Source organism: Lissotriton helveticus, chromosome 8 (assembly GCF_964261635.1).
Source record: "Lissotriton helveticus chromosome 8, aLisHel1.1, whole genome shotgun sequence".
NCBI classification, from domain to species: Eukaryota; Metazoa; Chordata; class Amphibia; order Caudata; family Salamandridae; genus Lissotriton; species Lissotriton helveticus.
Genome location: NC_136069.1, coordinates 1,519,935,072 through 1,519,953,909, shown reverse-complemented (window position 1 = coordinate 1,519,953,909; position 18,838 = coordinate 1,519,935,072). Strand labels below are relative to the sequence as shown.

The window sequence follows — 18,838 nt, the reverse complement described above, 5'->3', positions numbered from 1 at the left end:
CCTACTTTGAGGCAAAAGGCATTGTAACATACCATCAAGACTTTCTGCACACCCCACACGAAGCAGTAGTACAACACTGCATCATGCCCGCAACTTTCCTGTACACCCTACAATCCCACATGCACTCGTTAAGATGAGTCAGTAGTTGCTGGTGGGGGCCACATGCACTCATTTTTTGTGGGCTAGCACTTATTTTTCCTTGTAGACATTTCCCAAGAGCCACAAAGGGAAAACCCACACAGTTTAAAGGAGGATGAAGAGAAAGATGGAAAAACCATCACAAAAGAATCAAGCAGGAATCCACAAGAGTGAGAGAAAGAGGCAGGGAGTGTCCGGCAGCGGATTAACGAGGTCTGGTGTCGATTCAAGACTACACAGCCTTGGTATTCGGCACACTGATCATTTAGTAGTGCTGGCCGAGGGCTTATGAGCAGAGCTTTGGGAACCGACACTTATTCTTTTACAAATAAAGCACTGGCGATGTGCAATTGGACAATTCTAGTACAGCATTGCATCCAAGTCACATATTTTGCAAAGAGGCTTACAAACTGAGCAGCCACCTCATGCAGGATAAGGACAATCACACTTGCCAGCAGAAAGAAACAAATGGCAAAGTCCTTCAGCACACAAATCTACACACATACACAGTGCTATACGCAGATCCACATGCTGGCCACTTCCTAATGCTATGCATTACTTAACAGAACATCTGTCTATTCCATGGGTACTCACAAACTTTCGCTCGGGGGCCAAATTTACAGTGTGGTTCGTGTCCGAGGGCCGCACTGGTGGGGGCGGGGTCAGTCGGGGAGGGGGCGGGGCTAGAGCAACAAAAAAAACTGTGACCATGAGGTTGAACACAGGTCCCTGCAGCAGACGCCTTCGTCCACTGAGCTACCAGACCCGGCATACACACCTCTCTCTCTCTCTCCCTCTCTCTGTCTCCCTCCCTCTATCTCTCTCTCTCTGCCTCCCTCCATCCCTCTCTCTCCCTCCCCTGTCTCCCTCTGTCTCACTCACTCTGACTGTCTCACTCCCTCTGACTGTCTCACTCCCTCTCTCCCCCCATCTCTCCCTCATTCTGACTGTCTCACTCCCTCTCCCTCTCCTTCCCGCTCCCTTTCCTCTCCTTTCCTTTCCTCTTCTTCCCTCTCTCCCTCACTCCCCTTCCCTCTCTCCCTCCCTCACTCCCCTTCCCTCACTCCCCTTCCCTCTCTCCCTCCCTCACTCCCCTTCCCTCACTCCCCTTCCCTCACTCCCCTTCCCTCACTCCCCTTCCCTCACTCCCCTTCCCTCACTCCCTTCCCTCACTCCCCTCTCTCCCTCCCTCCCCTTCTCTCACCCCCTTCCCTCTCTCCCTCCCTCACTCCCCTTCCCTCGCTCCCCTTCCCTTACTCCCTTACTCCCTCACTCCCCTTCCCTTACTCCCTCACTCCCCTTCCCTCACCCCCTCCCTCACTCGCCTTCCCTCACTCCCTCCCTCACTCCCCTTCCCTCACTCCCTCCCTCACTCCCCTTCCCTCACCCCCTCCATCACCCCCTCCCTCACTCCCTCCCCTCCCTCACTCCCCTTCCCTCACTCCCCTTCCCTCACTCCCTCACTCCCCTTCCCTCACTCCCTCCCTCACTCCCTCCCCTTCCCACACTCCCTTCCCTCACCCCCTCCCTCACCCCCTCCCTCACTCCCCTTCCCTCACTCCCTCCCCTCCCTCACTCCCCTTCCCTCACTCCCCTTCCCTCACTCCCCTTCCCTCACTCCCTTCCCTCACTCCCCTTCCCTCACTCCCCTTCCCTCACTCCCTTTCCTCACTCCCCTTCCCTCACTACCTCCCTCACCCCTCCCTCACTCCCACACTCCCCTTCCCTCACTCCCTTCCCTCACTCTGTCTTCCTCACTCTGTCTCCCTCCCTCTGTCTCCCTCTGTCGCCCTCCTCCCTCTGTCGCCCTCCTCCCTCTGTCTTTCTCCCTTTCTCTGTCTCCATTTCTCGGTCTCCCTTTCCCTCCCTCTCCCTCTGTCTCTGTCTTCCCTCCCTTTCCCTCCCTCCCTCTGTCTCTGTCCCTCTACCTCCCTCTGTCACCCTCTGTCATCTCACCCTGCCTGTGTGTCACCTGGGCTGAGACAGCTTCCCCAGCGCGCACAGACACTCAGCCCCACCCAAGCACTTCACAGGGCTTTAAAAAGACCATTTGCATGTGAATGGTCTTTGCTGTATTTCACCTCCTCTTAGCGCCCCTGCAGCTCCACTCTGGCCTCGCTGGAATTAATCGCCCGGCCCCCACAGAGCAGCAGAGTGTTTGCAGACACTCTTTGAAAACACGGGTTACGATGTCTCATGGTCCGCGGGCCGCCACGGAAGGCTTGCCGGGCCGTTGCCGGCCCGCGGGCCGTACTATAAGTACCCGTGGTCTATTCTAACCTCGCTGGCCATTATATTCATCATTCATCTCTGAACATTACAAAACACAACCAAACACAATGAGGTCAGACCACATTGACTCTGTTGAACGAAGATCCCAGACCCTTCAAGATGGCGCCCGTATTCCAAAAGTGCTATAAGACCATGCAAATGCCGCACTAATGCATGTAATATATTATAAAAATTGGAAGAATGGCAGGTTCATGTAAGAGACGACAACGGTGTAGATATAGTGTTGTCCCCAACGCCCAAGCATGCGCGTCACACACCCGCAGGACACGCGCACACTTGCACCTCGCTAGCCAAGGCTAAGCCATGCTGACTCCTCTGACAGTACACATCCAGCCACAGAGGGCCTTCACACATCCCAGAGGAGACAACGACAGCGCGGGGATTTCAGCTCCACTCCACAACCCCGCGACATTAATCACTGCTGACGCGAACTGCTAATGAACACGAGCTGTCCACCCCTATTGCTTCCCAGCTAAAGTTTAACCAAGTGACTACCCCTGACAGAGTCACACACGGCTGAAATCAAACGATAAGGGAACCTGACTGCTTGTCCCCGATTTACCTCGCGTCTCCAGATACGTTGAGACTCTGACGCGGTACTGAAGGCCGTCACACCGATTATTTTTGTACCAACACATGGTGAGAGCCTGAAGATTTTGTGCAAAGATTCCCAGGCACAAAATCAGTCATTTAATCATGGCCAACAATTTGTTGGATGTTGTTTAAGAAAAAGAGCCCATGGTTCACAGATCTATGACATTCAGGCAATGCTTAATCCAGTGGTTGCTAATTTATTTGTTTTTTAAGACTTTTATAGAATGCTCCTTCACCACAGAGAGTATTAGTGTGCTTTACACGGAATTTAATTAGCTTGCATCATCTATAGAAAGCAGGTCGGGTAATGAAGGACTTTCTTCCATAAGGAAGTACAAACTCAGATCTTGTATAAAAACAGAGAGACACTGATTTAAAAAGTGGAGAAAAGGTGGGCTTTCAGGTATTTTATGCTCCACTCAAACCATGAAGCCTACTGAATTATTACTGGGATGATATATTTATCTCTTATACTTTGACAGGTGTAGTTGTTCCTTTTAGGGTGCCTTAATATAATGAAAGAGCATCAGAATGGTTAGTTGGGGGGCATAGGAGTGAAATCAAGAAGGGTGAAGAGAATGAGGCAGCACTGGGGTGGAATAGAAGCACACGCGAAGGGAGTAGAAGGGAGTTAAATAGGGTTAGAAGTAATTAAGGGAGAGCAGAAGGAGAGACACTAGGGAGCAACAGAAATAAAGATGGGAGCACACAAGAAGGGGCAGTAAGAAGCAAGGGAAGATGGGGACAGGCAAAGGAGGAGCATTAGTGAAGAAAGGAAACAAAGATGGGAGAGTACAAGGAGTGACATTATGGAGGACTAAGGAACAAAATAAAATGGGGCGAAAAGGAAATAAAGAGGGGCTTTACAGGGAAATGGAAGGAAAGAAGGGAGAGTACAAGGAGGGACATTGTGGAGGACTAAGGAACAAAATAAAATAGGGCGAAAAGGAAATAAAGAGGTGCTTTACAGGGAAATGGAAGGAAAGAAGGGAGAGTACAAGGAGGGACATTATGGAGGAATAAAGAATAGAAATTAAAATGGGGAGAGCAGAGGAATGCAAAGAAACGAGAGCCTACTCTGAACCAAATAGCTGAAGGGAAACCTCACATAGGTTGTAAAAAGCACTTTGCTTTAGTTAGTGTAACCCTCACCCACCAGGGTTTCTCCTAGGTGGCATGCTTTATCATAGGGTTCCTCCTGTTCCGCTGTGGAACGGGGCGTGCTACTACCAGTGGAGCCGCGCGAGGACTTAAATGGTAAACTATGTTTTATTCCGCCCTTCAAGCAGGATGGTACGCTTGAAGGGCCGGATAATAAACACAGTTTTACCATATCAGGGAGGTATTTTTATATCCTACTCCTCCTACCCCTTCCAATCCTATTCCATCTGTCATTGGGTATTTACTATTTACCTATTGGGTGAGGGGTACACTAACAAAGCACAGTGATTTTTAAAACCTTTGTGAGGTTTCCCTTCAGCTATTTGGTTCAGAGTAGGCCCTCATTTTTTCATGTTTACATAGTCTGGAGGACTGGCCCCTCTAGGAATTCCTCCGCTCTCCCTCTTTATTTTGGTACAGAGAGCAGAAGCAGCGGCTTACTCTAGGGGGCGCCAGGGCGTCGACCCTCTGCCACTACTGCTGGCATATTACAGCTTTTATATGAAAACTAACAATCTCACCGATCGTTTGTTTGTATGTAAATACTGTAATGTCAGGTTGGCAGCTGGAGCGGGACTCCTACCTGTTTTGCGCATGTGTCAGGCGGGAGCTGTTACAGCCCAGCTTTACACATACACAACACATATCAGACATGCGCTGCACTAGAGTCACGCAGTGCCGTATGTCAGATAATGGAGCTTCAGGGCTTGTCAATCGCACACCCTCTTGCCCAATCAGAATATAGAATAGAGAAAAAGGTCCACCTCTGTACCTCCAACCATATTCCAGCTTCTGATTGGGTGGAAGCTCGAGGGTCTGGCTCCTGCAGAGAGATGGGAGTGTTGGAAAGCGTGGGTCTGCGTCAGGTACGTTTTTTTCTGAATTAAAGTCTGTGTGTGTTTATTTGCTGTTTGCTGGAGAATGCATGTGTATGTATGTAAGAATGTATTTGTGTGCGTGCCTGAAACTGTGTATGTATGTATGCATGTTTGTTTGTGTGTGAAGTAAATGTCTACCCTGGGGTTTGGCAAGGCCCGAGACAGAGTGCTGTATTGTGCTGTTGAGACTCACCACTTCCATAAAGCATCGGCTGCCACTGAGAATGAACATTAGTGAGGAAAGGACATAAAGATGGGGATAGCAGAAGGAGGGGCCTTGAGGAGGAGCTCCCAAAGTGTCTTGTGGTCATAGTTTTGAATCTCATGTGAGAATGGATTTTTACAACATAGCCTTGGATGTGCGCGTGCCTTATTTTTTAGATCACGCAAGGAATTCCCCTGAGAGCCACGATATCTAAACACCAACATCAACGCGAACCCTAAAAGAGGAAGAAGCATCACCCCAATTTGTTTTAACCCCTTCCGTGCTCCCGTCGGCCACTCCCTCCCCAGTGCTGCTGTCGGCCAACGGCCGACGCAGCCTCGCCCACCCTTTAGAACGCCCCCACCGCGGAAGAAAAACCGCAGCGGTTAAGGCGTTAAATAATATATTTACAAATACAAACCCACTAAGAATTCTGTCAGCAAAATAAAGCTATCAAGTCACAAGCACTGCAAGTAGCTGTGACTGATTTGCGTTTGATGTTTAACAAGTGTTGTGACGATGCCGCTGGTGAAGGCCTGAGTGGGAAGCAGTTTTAATAGAACCTGTATATATGGCATTGACGCAAGCTTCATAATTCTAATGATCAAAGCAAAAGGCTACCTCAAATGACATCAATTCAGGCAACTGTGGAAACAGCAAACATACCACGATAAATTTGACATTGCCTAAGCTCTGTTAAAGAGGTCATACACATAACCAAAATAAGTATGTTATTCATTACTATTAATATAATAACTTCTTCAGAATTTGTCAATCTTAATTTCTTTCCATCGTTATTGTTTTCTTCTTGTTTTGTAACACTTTTATTTTAAGTTAGGCTGTCTTCTGTGTGTGACTCACATGGAACAGGAAGTGACATCAGACAACAGGAAATTATGGCCAGAATTTATCAAATTGCCAGGCAACGCAGCAGACAACTTCCTGCACTGAGTGACAGGGAGACAGAAGGAATGCGCCATCTCTACTGAGATATGTCGCATTCCTGCACTGGCGCGATGAGTGCCTAGGACCAATGAAGGCTCCCTTGCACCATGGTGCAAGAATGCCTGCGTTACGAGGTAAGAAGCATGGTGACATATACAAATAATATAAACAGAAAGTGTTTTTAATGATAACTCAGATAATGGTAACATAAAATATCTATCTATCTATCTATCTATCTATCTATCTATCTATCTATCTATCTACATGTTTTGATTATACACAAACAATACAGGAGGTTACCATGGCAGCTGGATATAATGAGATGGAAAATAACATAGTAATGAATCTAAGTAATGTAACTATGACCAAGTAGATGTACAAATTGTACCACTTGGTCCGCCTCTTTGTCCAGAGACACGTTTCGACTATTTTGGACCTAGAACAAGTGTTTATATATGTATCAGAAAATGTAAATTAAAATCAACCAAGATTAGGACATTAGGAATTGAGATCAATCTTCAGATTTCTGATCTAGATTTGTTCTGTGAGCTCACTGAACTAGAAGTGGAAAATGAATGGAAAGATTTGGATGGGAATAGCACATTCTCATTTAGTATTATTACAGTGGGCTTACCTTTGGGAGACTAGGCTAGAACCAATTTTAAGCCTCAATTTACATACACCCTACCAATCCTGTTTTAAGCTATTGGTTTGTATCAAGAACTAGTTTTAACAGACCTGGAGTCTCTAAGAGTGTCTAAAATGAAGAAGGAAGAAGAAGGGAAACATTACCATCAATGGCGATATTTTGAGACTATTAAGAAGTTGAATGAAGTGTCTGATTTGGTGGGGAAGCCCTCCCATAATCAGATAACATGGCCTTTTGGCCATGAGATATACATTTAAAACATACCAATAAGCATCTACCTGATCATAAATGTTATAAAGAGCTCTTAAACATTAAAGTTAAAAATGATTTCTTTGCTTAACTCAGTGAATGGTCACAGTAATTTCTTAGAACTGGAATAATAGTTCTTTCTGTAGACTATCATATCTGTATTGATTTTACTTAAAAAATACAACAAGACTGAAAAGATTCACCAAGCTACCCCAGTATTTCTGTCCAGGCAGTATTTCTTAAATATATAAATCAACTTTTAAGGCCAATGTGCAATCATATGTTCATACATTAAGGGACACAACACAACTACCTGAGGCAAATTTTTTATATGAAATGGGAGTATGATTATCTCTTATTGACACTCAGTGTTTCTTCATTGTACGTGAGTATCCGGTACGCGGATGGCCTCAAGGAATGCAAATATTTTATAAGATCCTACCCATTGAGACTATACAAATAATCAGTGCTGATCTGGAGGACGACAGAGCTATACCTTACTGAGAATATTTATTAGTCAGAAAACAAACTATATAGACAGCGCCAAGGCACAGCGATGGGCACTTGCGGAAGGTCACAGACAAGGGGGTTAAGTACTTATTCAAATCTTGAATGACAATGATTTGAATTTAAAACTCACTCATACAGTGAATAATTGTGAAATTAGCTAAGTAGATGTAAACAACCAAATTAAAAACATAAACACAGGGAATCAGACACTCTGATGGCCTCAAGGGAGGCAAATATTTGATAAGATCCTACCCATCGAGATTATACTAATATACAATGTTGATCTGGAGGAAGACAGAGTTGTACCTTACTGAAAATATTTATTAGTCCAAAAACAAACTATACACAGCAGTTTCTCCTATGCTATGACGGATGAGGGTCGCTCCCCAAAAAATGGCAGGAAAGGAAAAACTAAAAAATACTCGTTTTATTTCTCCTTTCCTGTCGTCTTGGGGGCGGGGCCTGGAGGTGACAACACTGAGAGGAGTGGTATGTGCACATAACTGTCTGGCCCGCCTTGGAGAGAGCAGGCACAGGCTCCCAGTCTGTCCTGGAGTGCTAATTGAGGGTACTCAGGCCAATCCTGAAGCTGCTCTCATGCTAGAGCAGCTTCCAGATTGGCCGCAGGGCTGGCTGTTAGCCTGTGCCTGAAGAAGGAGCAGAGGAGCGGGACGCGGCTGGCTGAAGGTTAGGTTTTTTTTTTTTCCCATATCATTATTATTTTTTATTCCTCCCTTCCCTTCGGGACCCCTATGTTCCCCCTCACCCGTACCGCCCTCTCTGCCACTTGTAGCAAATACCAGCCGCTACTGACTATACGGACAGCTCCAAGGAACAGCAATGGGCACTTGCTTTTTGGCACCAGCTATGCAAATCTGCTTATGGGCTGGTGGGAGGAACAGGTGCAACTTGACCAAACACTCACAAATATGATAGAGAAGGTCATTCTTTGATTATGATTTATATTTGATCTATATCATGAGAAAGGGCACAGAAGAGGGGGTGAAGAACTTTGTTCAACTCTTGAATGACAATGATTTGCATTTAAAAATCACTCCTACAAGGAGTAATTGTGAAATGAACTAAGAAGATGTAAACAACAACATACAAAAATTAAACACAGGAATTAGCACATTCTATGCATAGAGTGTCCATCTTTCTCCCTTAAGTCAAATATCCTATAAAGTGAGATAATAAGGGATACAATTATTTGTAGCAACAATGCCTTAAATGTATAACAACAAGCTCACAATCTAAATTGGCTTAGAAGGTGAGGTAACAAAACAACACACAAAACAACACCCTCGAAATTGCTGACTAAAGAGCAGACAGCAGAAAAAGGGAGGTTCGACTGCTCTGAAAAAAATGTAGTGAGAAAAATTCAGCACTGAGACTCATTATGACATACAATGCAGAACATAAGTCAGGAAAACCAAGAGCAAGTTTCAAAAAGAGCCAACCAAGAGAGAATGTATATTATTTACCAAGAACAATAAATAAGAAAAATACAAATCTGACTCAGTACCATAAGCCATTAACCCCATCTTTCTCACCCAGGGCCTGACGAAATAGGATCACATCACCCGCCTCCTGATTGAACCTCATTGGCCCCACATGCCAGACGTGGCCATCTTCAAAGCCACGCACATCATTTACAAAGCCTTCACGACCAGCACCCTGCTTATTTTGCAGACAAGCCCACAGTTTCGAGTGGTTCTCGGCACACCCTCAGCCAGGACAGCATCAGATTGTAGATGAAGTGTAAAAAACGGGGGCCTCATTTATGAGGCTGTGCGTCACTTTTACGCCGCCGGTGCGTCACTTTTTGTGAAGCATCAGCAGCGTAAAAAATGTGCCTTGTTGCACAATATTTACAAAGTGACGCATCTAGGTAGATGCGTCACTTTGTAAACCCCTGCGCTACATTATACCTACGCCAGGTATAATGTATGCAAGGGGGGCGTATTGACGCAAGAAAGGGTCATGGAAGTGACGCAGTGAAATCTATAAGATTTCACCGCGCCACTTCTAGGACACAAATGCGTCAATTTCTTACGCCTGCCTCACAGCAGGCGTAAGGCTGACGCAGGCCCTTTCACATGGGGCTTGCCCATGTGAAAGGACACATTGCTGGAGTTGCGTCACTTTTGTGACACACTCCAGCAATGCGTCACTTTTGTGACACACTCCAGCAATGCGTCACTTTTGCGCCATACAGATACCTCAGAAATACTGACGTATCTGTAACTCCTTGCGCCATGATGCGTCATACTGTAAATATGACGCATCATTGGTCTCGCAAGGAGGGCGCAGTGAAAAGTGACGCATCGCTGCTTCACGCAGCGATGCGTCACTTTTCATAAATGAGGCCCCGGGAGTGCAAGGCAGCAGGCCTTTTCCATCTATGCGCTGAGAATCTGGAACAATATCCCCATATCATCAGGCCCGCCCAAACGCGGCTTTAATTCAGGAAAGAGTTAAAGACACACCTCTATAAAAGAACACTACAACACAATGGGCCTGATTCACAAAGATAAACTGAGACGAAAGTCTAACTTAACGACTTTCGGCATTCACAAAGGGTATTAACGAGTAGTAAAGTTAGACTTTTGTCTCAGTTAAACTTAAGTTTTGGCCTTAAGTTTAACTGAGACCAACATTCTAAAAACTTAGTCAAACTTAAGACCAAAACGTAAGTTTAACTGAGACAAAAGTCTAGCTTTACTACTCATAAATGCCCTTTGTGAATCAGGTCCAATGTGTCAAGAACCTAGCTGACTCTCCTCTATCACTCATTAACGTTATGCTTCTGTCTGGCCCTGTACAGCATTGCGCTGCCTTCTGGCTAGGTGTGCACTCGCTTATACATATTTATATATATTCATACAGATGGGGAAGAGACATAATGGGATACCTGCGTAATATGGTCCAATAGTGCCATTTAGGGTTCTGTTTACATCATAAACGCCAAGGCCCTAGGCCTAGTGGTTTCTAAATGTCACCAGAACTCTCACATTTCTCCAAAATGCACCCTCAATTGAATATATTAAAGGGCAGCTGTAAACGGATGGCAGGATGAGGAAAACCTCTGGGATTTTCAAAAGCATCTCACATTTTATCCTGCATCCTGGGACAAGTTCATCTATGCTCACAGCAAGACAGAAGAGCAACTGAGGCTCTAAACATGTGCCAGTTCAACATAAAAAGAACCTGCTAAATGATAAAACATTCTTGTGACAAATATAACAAAAAGTGTATTTTGACATGAGGAAACATAAAATTCCACTCATTGGACTTCATTTTTTTGTATTATAATTCTCCAAAATAAATTCAACTCATTCAATGGCATGACCATACACCGAAGACAACGAATGACACTGTTTACCCTCACAAGAGGTGGAAGTGAGAAGAGAGCGGGAGAGAAGACAAATAACATGGGATGGTCGAGTATTGATTTCATCCCATGGGTTCACAATGGTCTTTGTCTGGGTTTTCTGTAAATAATCACCTGCCAAACTAGGAGACTAATGGGCAATCCAGTTATCTCAGTACCTTTCCTTTCATATGCTTTTAATTCCTGGATTCCTCCATACTACCTTTGTCCCATTGTCCCTCTTATCCCTACATATTTTTACAGTATTTATTTTTTTGTACTGAATACTCTAACCTCAACTTTTTTACAATGGCCTGTTTAACCGAAACTATTGTGAGGTATCCAATTCTCCCAGCTCTCTCTTTAATTTTCTACTTCAAGACATTTGCATACAATGTACCGCGATTGCATCAAATTTGGGACCGTCACTCTCTTTTAGTTTTCGCATTTGTAGATGCTCCATTATGAAAACAGTGAGGCTTTGGAACATCTTGTGTGACTGATACAATGACAGGGCTACCAAGCACTAAAATTCATACAATGAGTGAAGGATTCCTCAAGGAATGTTTGAGAGCCGACTATATTTTCAAAGAGGTTTAGTGGAGATTATCTGTACAGTTGTTCATTCTTCAAACTAGTCTGGGTTTTTTTGTCTAGTGGATCATTGACTGAACCTTACACAACAATGTTACATTTGGCTCTTACTCTGTCCAGTCCTTGATTAACAATATCCCTGAGTATGACATTTAATGGCCCACCTTTTTCCTATTGACTCAGATCATGGCTCCAACTTTAACTGTTGATAGCAGACCTGGCATGTCTTATCACAGCCCAAAAATCCAAAAAGAATGGCCAACTAAAGATAAAACTCTAGAGAGGGCAAAGATCCTCAAAGCGGGCCTTCATTAAAGCACACAGATCTATAGCTCTAGACCACAGGATGTTTTCCTTCCTCTGATGCTTGAATTGTGGTGTTCATTGCTCAACAAACAATTGTGTTAAATAAATGATCATCTAGATAGTTATATCAATAGGTGAATACACAGCAAGTTGGAGCAACACAGACACAGCTTTAAGGTGAACAAATAGCACTGACATCATCTGGTCTGGTCAATTCCAGTACCAGTAGCAACATTGTAAATTTCCCATTTTTACTTCCTCTAAAGCATGACGATTACACTAATAGAGCCCTACTAACAGACAGATTGCTTGCCGTTTAGTTATACAGATTAGTTAGTGACAAATACATTATGGGTCTTAATATGTACAGTTGACAAAAATGATATCTCCTTAAATTCACTGAAAAAATGCAAAGTTTCAAATAAAGTTTTTAAAACATACTAAATTAGAGCTTTTGTAAGCCTTAAATACCTTCACCAACAGAAGAGCTTTATAATGCTGCAGATGTGTTTGATGCTGTCACAGTGAAGGCGTAAAAAATAATTTCCTGCGTGGGTATATACATTTACCCAGATCTGTAATCTGGATAAGAACATTCAAAGATGCTTCAATATTGCAAACTAATGATTCATAATGTTTGTAAGCAACGTAACCCACATCATGTAATTCTGTGTTTCGTTCAACAGTAGCAAAAGGGTAGGGAGAAAGAGTTTGGAGAGTACAGGCACCAAAGAATCAAAGTTTAAATGAAAGAACACTACCAATAGATTCAAACTTTGAATGGAGGTGGTGTTTATGTGGACAAGGCTGCTCTCGAGATGGAATAATTTCTTCATATGGATTATTAGTGCCATTTGAAGTGTTGATATAGTGAAGCATATAGTGAAGGATGTCCGAATAGAGTTACCTATTACTACGGACGGACGTCCTCCTGGGAAACATTGTCATAGAGAACTTGTCTCGTACAAGAGTAACATCTACTGGAAGAACAGGAAATGTTGAAATGTTTTCTTATGGAAGAGGCATACCATGGCAAGCTTTAGCATGAAAAAGCACTGTTCCTACAGCGGCCTAGTCCATTTTATAATTGCAAGCAATTGCAAGCAACCAGTGAAGCAGTAAACAGTGAGACGTTGGTACGGAGATTACCATTCCTATTCCAGACTTTTCCATTCATGTGGAAGTACAATATCCATGGAAGTGCTGATACCTAAAGTCTTCTTCACATTGGTCCCACTTATTCTAATGGAAGAACACTACCCAGCGAATCACTGACATGCAAAAGGCTTCTCCAATCAAGATTCACATTCTTACGGAAGAGCAGAAAAACAGTACCCAGCAGATATTTAGAAGGCATCTCTAAAGTGGACTCACCTAATATGGAAGAACAATACCCAGCGAAGCGCTGACATGCAGAAGGCTTATCCAATCAAGAGTCACATTTTTACGGAAGAGCAGAAGAACAGTACCCAGCAGATATTTAGAAGGCATCTCTACACTGGACTCGCATAATATGGAAGAACAATACCCAGGGGGGTGCTGATATGTTGAAGGGGTATCTATACTCGACTCACTTATCTTATGGAAGAACAATACCCAGGGGAGTTATGATATGTAGAAGGCATATCTATACTCAACTCACTTATCTTATGGAGGAACAATACCCAGGGGAGTTATGATATGTAGAAGGCGTATCTATACTCAACTCACTTACCTTATGGAAGAACAATACCCAGGGGGGTTATGATATGTAGGAGGCGTATCTATACTCGACTCACTTATCTTATGGAAGAACAATACCCAGGGGAGTTATGATATGTAGAAGGCGTATCTATACTCGACTCACTTATCTTATGGAAGAACAATACCCAGGGAGGTTATGATATGTAGAAGGCGTATCTATACTCAACTCACGTGATTTAATGGAAGAACAATACCCAGGGGAGTTATGATATGTAGAAGGCGTATCTATTCTCAACTCACGTGATTTAATGGAAGAACAATACCCAGGGGAGTTATGATATGTAGAAGGCGTATCTATTCTCAACTCACGTGATTTAATGGAAGAACAATACCCAGGGGAGTTATGATATGTAGAAGGCGCATCTAGACTGGATTCACTTGATCTTATGGAAGAACAATACCCAGGGAAGTCTTGGCATGGGAAAGCATTTCTCTCACAGTTGAATACTCGATTTTATGACCAAACAGTAAACAGTGAAGTGTTGGTTTGAAGTAAAAATTACAATGGGCTGCTCTATTTTGTCAAAGAGCAGTATCTATGATGTGCTGATTGGGAGATGCTGTTCTTTATAATTTTACATTTGAAAAAGAGCTTTCTCAGACCTGTGGTTCAAAGAGAAAAGCTACTTGTGCGAATTTTCCTCATTTTATAAGCAAAAACGCATTTAACAAAAAAGTGCAGAATCTATGCAAAATTATACACGTATAATAAATGCAAATTTTGTAGTGGGTAGCCATAATTATTAATTGCAACCATGCATATGAAATAACATAATGCACTGATTTAAGTTAGCCTAACTACTGATTCCATGTTAACAGCGATTTATACATCAGCATTGAAAGGCCTGTTTTCCACATTGAACTGTTGTGTTGCATGAGATGTTTTACTTTCCCACTGCAGATGCTGTAACTTTTCAGCAGCCTTCTATTAGTTAGTGAATAGGGATTTGTTATGTATGAGACAACTGATAGTGAGGTTCTCACCGGGAGGAGAGGAAATGGCAGGAAGTATGATTCATGGGAAGAAGTGCCTGAACCACAAGATGTGGACGAAGTATCTTTTCAAGGACTTATTTCTGGGGACTATTGTGAAGACGTAAGAAACTAGGGAGTTTACCTGCTACCAGGGGTTTGTTGAAATCCTGTTGCATGCTGAGAATTTTGAAAATTGTTACAACTTGAACTTTAGTAAATTTATTTTAACCTATGCTCCTACAGTTAGTGGGACCAATCTCTCTCCCTTGCACTCTGAACTCTCTTTCTGAGATTCATAGGGATAACTGACTCTCTTCGGGAGAGGTTTGCCATAGAGCCCTTTTCCTTTTTAGATGATGTCTGCTGAGTTATAAGCTGAAAATAAATACTTTCCAGCTAAAACTTTCTTTATTGCTTAAGTGCAAAGGATTAATGCATATTTATTTTATTCTCTTGACTAAATCTGTTGGGTTTGAACTGACACCTATTTCCTTGACTTAAATATGAAATTGCCATTCTAATACTTAATTTAGATTAGGTAAATTCCTTTATGGAACACGCTTGCTGTATCATCTCTATTTTGTCATCTTTACTAATTTGGTATTTTACCTTGTTTTGAAATATCGACTAATGGATTATCTGAATTTGTAATAATGATGACTAAAAACGAATATTTACTGAATAAAAAAATTTGAATTCTATTAGAATTGTTAATAAAACCCTTTAACTCACACCAACTCTCTTCATTGATTAATGTGAAGCCCCAAATGGACTCCACTGTTCACGGTTTAAGATTGCTCCTTTTCATTTCTCCTTGTTGATGAACAAAGGTCCATACAAAGATCCGTAGAGAATGCCAATAATTGAATATAACAGAATACGCCGCTCTCACAACAGTCTCTTCCATTTGAGTGGGAGCAATGCTTACAGAAACAGGATACAATAGACTATTGTAAAAAAACATTGTTCTAGAGGTTTAAAGGAACTCAAAGAAGCAATGTTATTTCCCACAACTTATTTTAAGGTCATAACGTGAGGTGCCGGAACATACTTTGCAGATAACCCAAAACAAATATATGTTTTTTTGTAAATGATGCTGTAAAGACTTGTCAAGCATTGTATCATGTACATTTGTAAACAGATTCTGATTGGCTATGCAAACAGGTATCAATTATTTTCCTGTCTATCTTTAGTCATAAAGAAGCAGGTACCACAGCCCGAATCCCCTAATCGCCAAGAGGACATTGAGGCAGTCAGCAAGCTTTGCACCCACACCATGCACAATCTTGCAATGATGATCAGCAGGGTTAAACTTAAATCAAGTGGTCCCAAATCAGATGTGAGATGTTCAACCTGTGTGGGATATTCAGCCCACATAACATTCCTTTTCATTCAACAATAGAAGGACTTTCATTTATAATAAGAAAAAGTAAAAAACCAAGAACTCAGTGCTAAGCCACCGCTGGTGACATCTTGCTCACAGCATCACACTAAATGACATAACTCAATGGTGCCATGCCCAACTTCAGGATTCTCTGAAAACATTTCACAACTTTACACACTGTAGTTCACTCACAAAGAATAACTGGGCCAGAAAATAGGAGCATGAGATCGAAATTAACAGCAAAGGAGAAAAGGCATCTTGAAAAAGCTGGACCCATATGGGAAGTAGGCTAAATTATTAGTGCTGGCTGCAGAGAAGGAACAGGATTCACAGAACAATGCTTATGTACTTCATGAAAAAGTAGAAACATTGTGTAAGATCTTTCTGAACAAGGAATAGTACAACTGGAAATTACAATGGACTAGTAAGATGGAACCATTCCTCATAAAACTTGTCACAATGCTAAAGGAAACAACTTATTTCAGTATGCCCAGAACTCACCATTATCTGTGTTGTCGTGCTCCGTATCGGTAAGCGTGAGATTAGAGTTGGCCCGGCTGGACAAGCAGGAGCTTCGGCCCGACTTGGAGCTTCGCCCCCAGAGCCTGACAGGGTGCTCTGGAGAGAGCACCATGTCCGCCTCAGTGTCGGCATCCGAACCGGCGCTGATGGAATAGCCGCAGTGAGGCAGCCCGATGTCAGTCCTGTACAATGTTCCGTGGGGCGGGCTCACCTCAGTAAGCCCGAGGTCTCTCAGAGAGAAGTTGGCTCCTGTGGAAACAAAAGCGCAACATGGCGGTTACAGGAAGTCATTGCAATGCCGAAAACATTTTAACCAAGAGGAGTCCTGCAGGAGTCATGGAGAGCAAAACACAAAAAACATCTTTTACTTGGCTTTATCCTATATGTCTACGTCTAATTCAAAAATGGTTTGGCATGTTAATTCTCAAGCCATTGTAACTCTAAATATAACTTCAAGTGGGAGAGAGCAGGTAGTTCCTGGGTGGTGTGCAGAGGGTGTAGCTTCAGGGGGTGTTTGTGCTGTTACATCCCCCTAATAAATGTTCTTTCTGATAAATAGTTGGGTACACATTTTTTCAATTGTGCATCCTGAGATGTCTGTTGGATTGTTCCAGGAATTTTAGCATACACACAGAGAAAAACGTATACACACTCTCTCCCTCTCTGTTTTGAAAGTCCTCAAAAATGTAGCTTATTACAACATATTGTGTTTTCTCTTTTAGTACTTATACCAATCCACATTCCTCTCCATTTCTACTGCCTCTTAGGCCCCTTTCATGAACCCTGCTGGGCGAATAATATATTTTAACATTATATGCCAGCCCGATTGTTGGACAATCTTAAGCTCACCTCCTCCAATCTTACTGTCCCTGGCAGTGTGGCCCTAGAATGTTTCAGAACACCCACAACTTGAGTTGTATTGACAAACTTCTTTCCTATCAAATTTGCACTGTGAAATTGGTTGGAGATTTACTCCTATCATGGCCAGTAGAAATTCCCTTGCAGGGTGGAAAAGGTATGGGAATGTCCCCCAAATTTGCTAAAGGTACTGTAGGATCTAATGAGAAAACATATTTGAATAAGTGTACAATATTTCACATTTTTGTTTAGAAGTAATGCTTTAAAAATGTTAGATTGAAAAGTGTATATTTAGAAAATTCTGAGTTAATGACATTTTTATAGCAGTCACATAATACAAAGTGATAACCAAAAACTTTCAATATATAAAAATATAAAAGCAATGAACACCTACAACCCTAAACACAACCGGATTGTCTCTAGTGCTTGCACAATAAGTGCTAGTATTACACTGTTTGCAAGAAAAAATGGTGAGTTGGTCCTGCAGGGATTTAAATATATTTATTTATTATTATTTATAAAGTGTTTAACACTTCAGTGACTGTAAGCAGATTGAGATATGTTGTGAGCTGCCTCGATGGCAGTACAGTATTTGTACACACAGCACTTTTTGCCACTTTTGTGTAATAATATAACAAGTGGTTTCATAGAGATTTCTCCAGAAGATGGCCAAACTTCAGCAGTCATAACTCTTTTCCTTTTGGCCTATAGAGGAGTGAAGTTAGGTCAGAAACAAGAAACTTCCCAGTCCTCTCTTTCTTCGAAGGCTTCATTCCATCCAGGGCCTGTGCTTCCTAATGTGAGGTAAGATAGCAGCTCTAAAGCACCACCGACTGGCCGCTCCAAATTACTACAAAAAGATGAAACAATGGCATTTCTACACTGTATGGGTGAGCTCTCCACCAGGTAAAAGTAAAATACTCGTTTCCCTGGGAAATTTAAAATAGTTTTTGTATTGTATTGTAATTGAATTTATATAGCGCTTACTACCCCTGACGAGGCGTCAAAGCACTTTTTCGACAAGTAGCACGCTACTCCGGAACCCATCAAGGATTAGTGATGAATTAGTAGAGTGAAATATGAAAGTAATTTGAGTGGTGGATAGGTTAGTCAGTTATTTGGATTCAGAAGGATAGCGGAGAAATAGAAGAGGGGAAAAAGGTTTACATTTATATAGCACTTGTTACCACTGATGGGGGGTTGAAGCGCTTTTTTGGTGAGTAGCCCGCTTCTCCGGAACCCATAAAGGATTAGTGTGAATTAGTATAGTGAAATATGAAAGTAATTTGTGTGGTGGATATTAGTCAGTTATTTGGATTGAGAAGGATAGCGGAAGGATAGAAGACGGAAAAAGGTGTGCCTTTATATAGTGCTTGTTACCCCTGATGGGGTGTTGAAGTGCTTTTTTGGCGAGTAGCACGCTACTCCGGAACCCATTAAGGATTAGTGTTGAATTAGTATA

The 18,838-nt window shown here is 42.6% G+C and overlaps 1 protein-coding gene across 1 annotated transcript in view; it reads right to left on the bottom strand.

Annotated features, from left to right (window-relative positions):
• TENM4 (teneurin transmembrane protein 4) overlaps positions 1-18,838 on the bottom strand; it is an 873,376-nt gene that overhangs the window by 660,520 nt on the left and 194,018 nt on the right. The window contains exon 3 of the mRNA XM_078658490.1: positions 16,498-16,767. Within this exon, the coding sequence (XP_078514616.1) occupies positions 16,498-16,767 (270 nt within the window). The remainder of the gene's footprint in view (positions 1-16,497; positions 16,768-18,838) is intronic.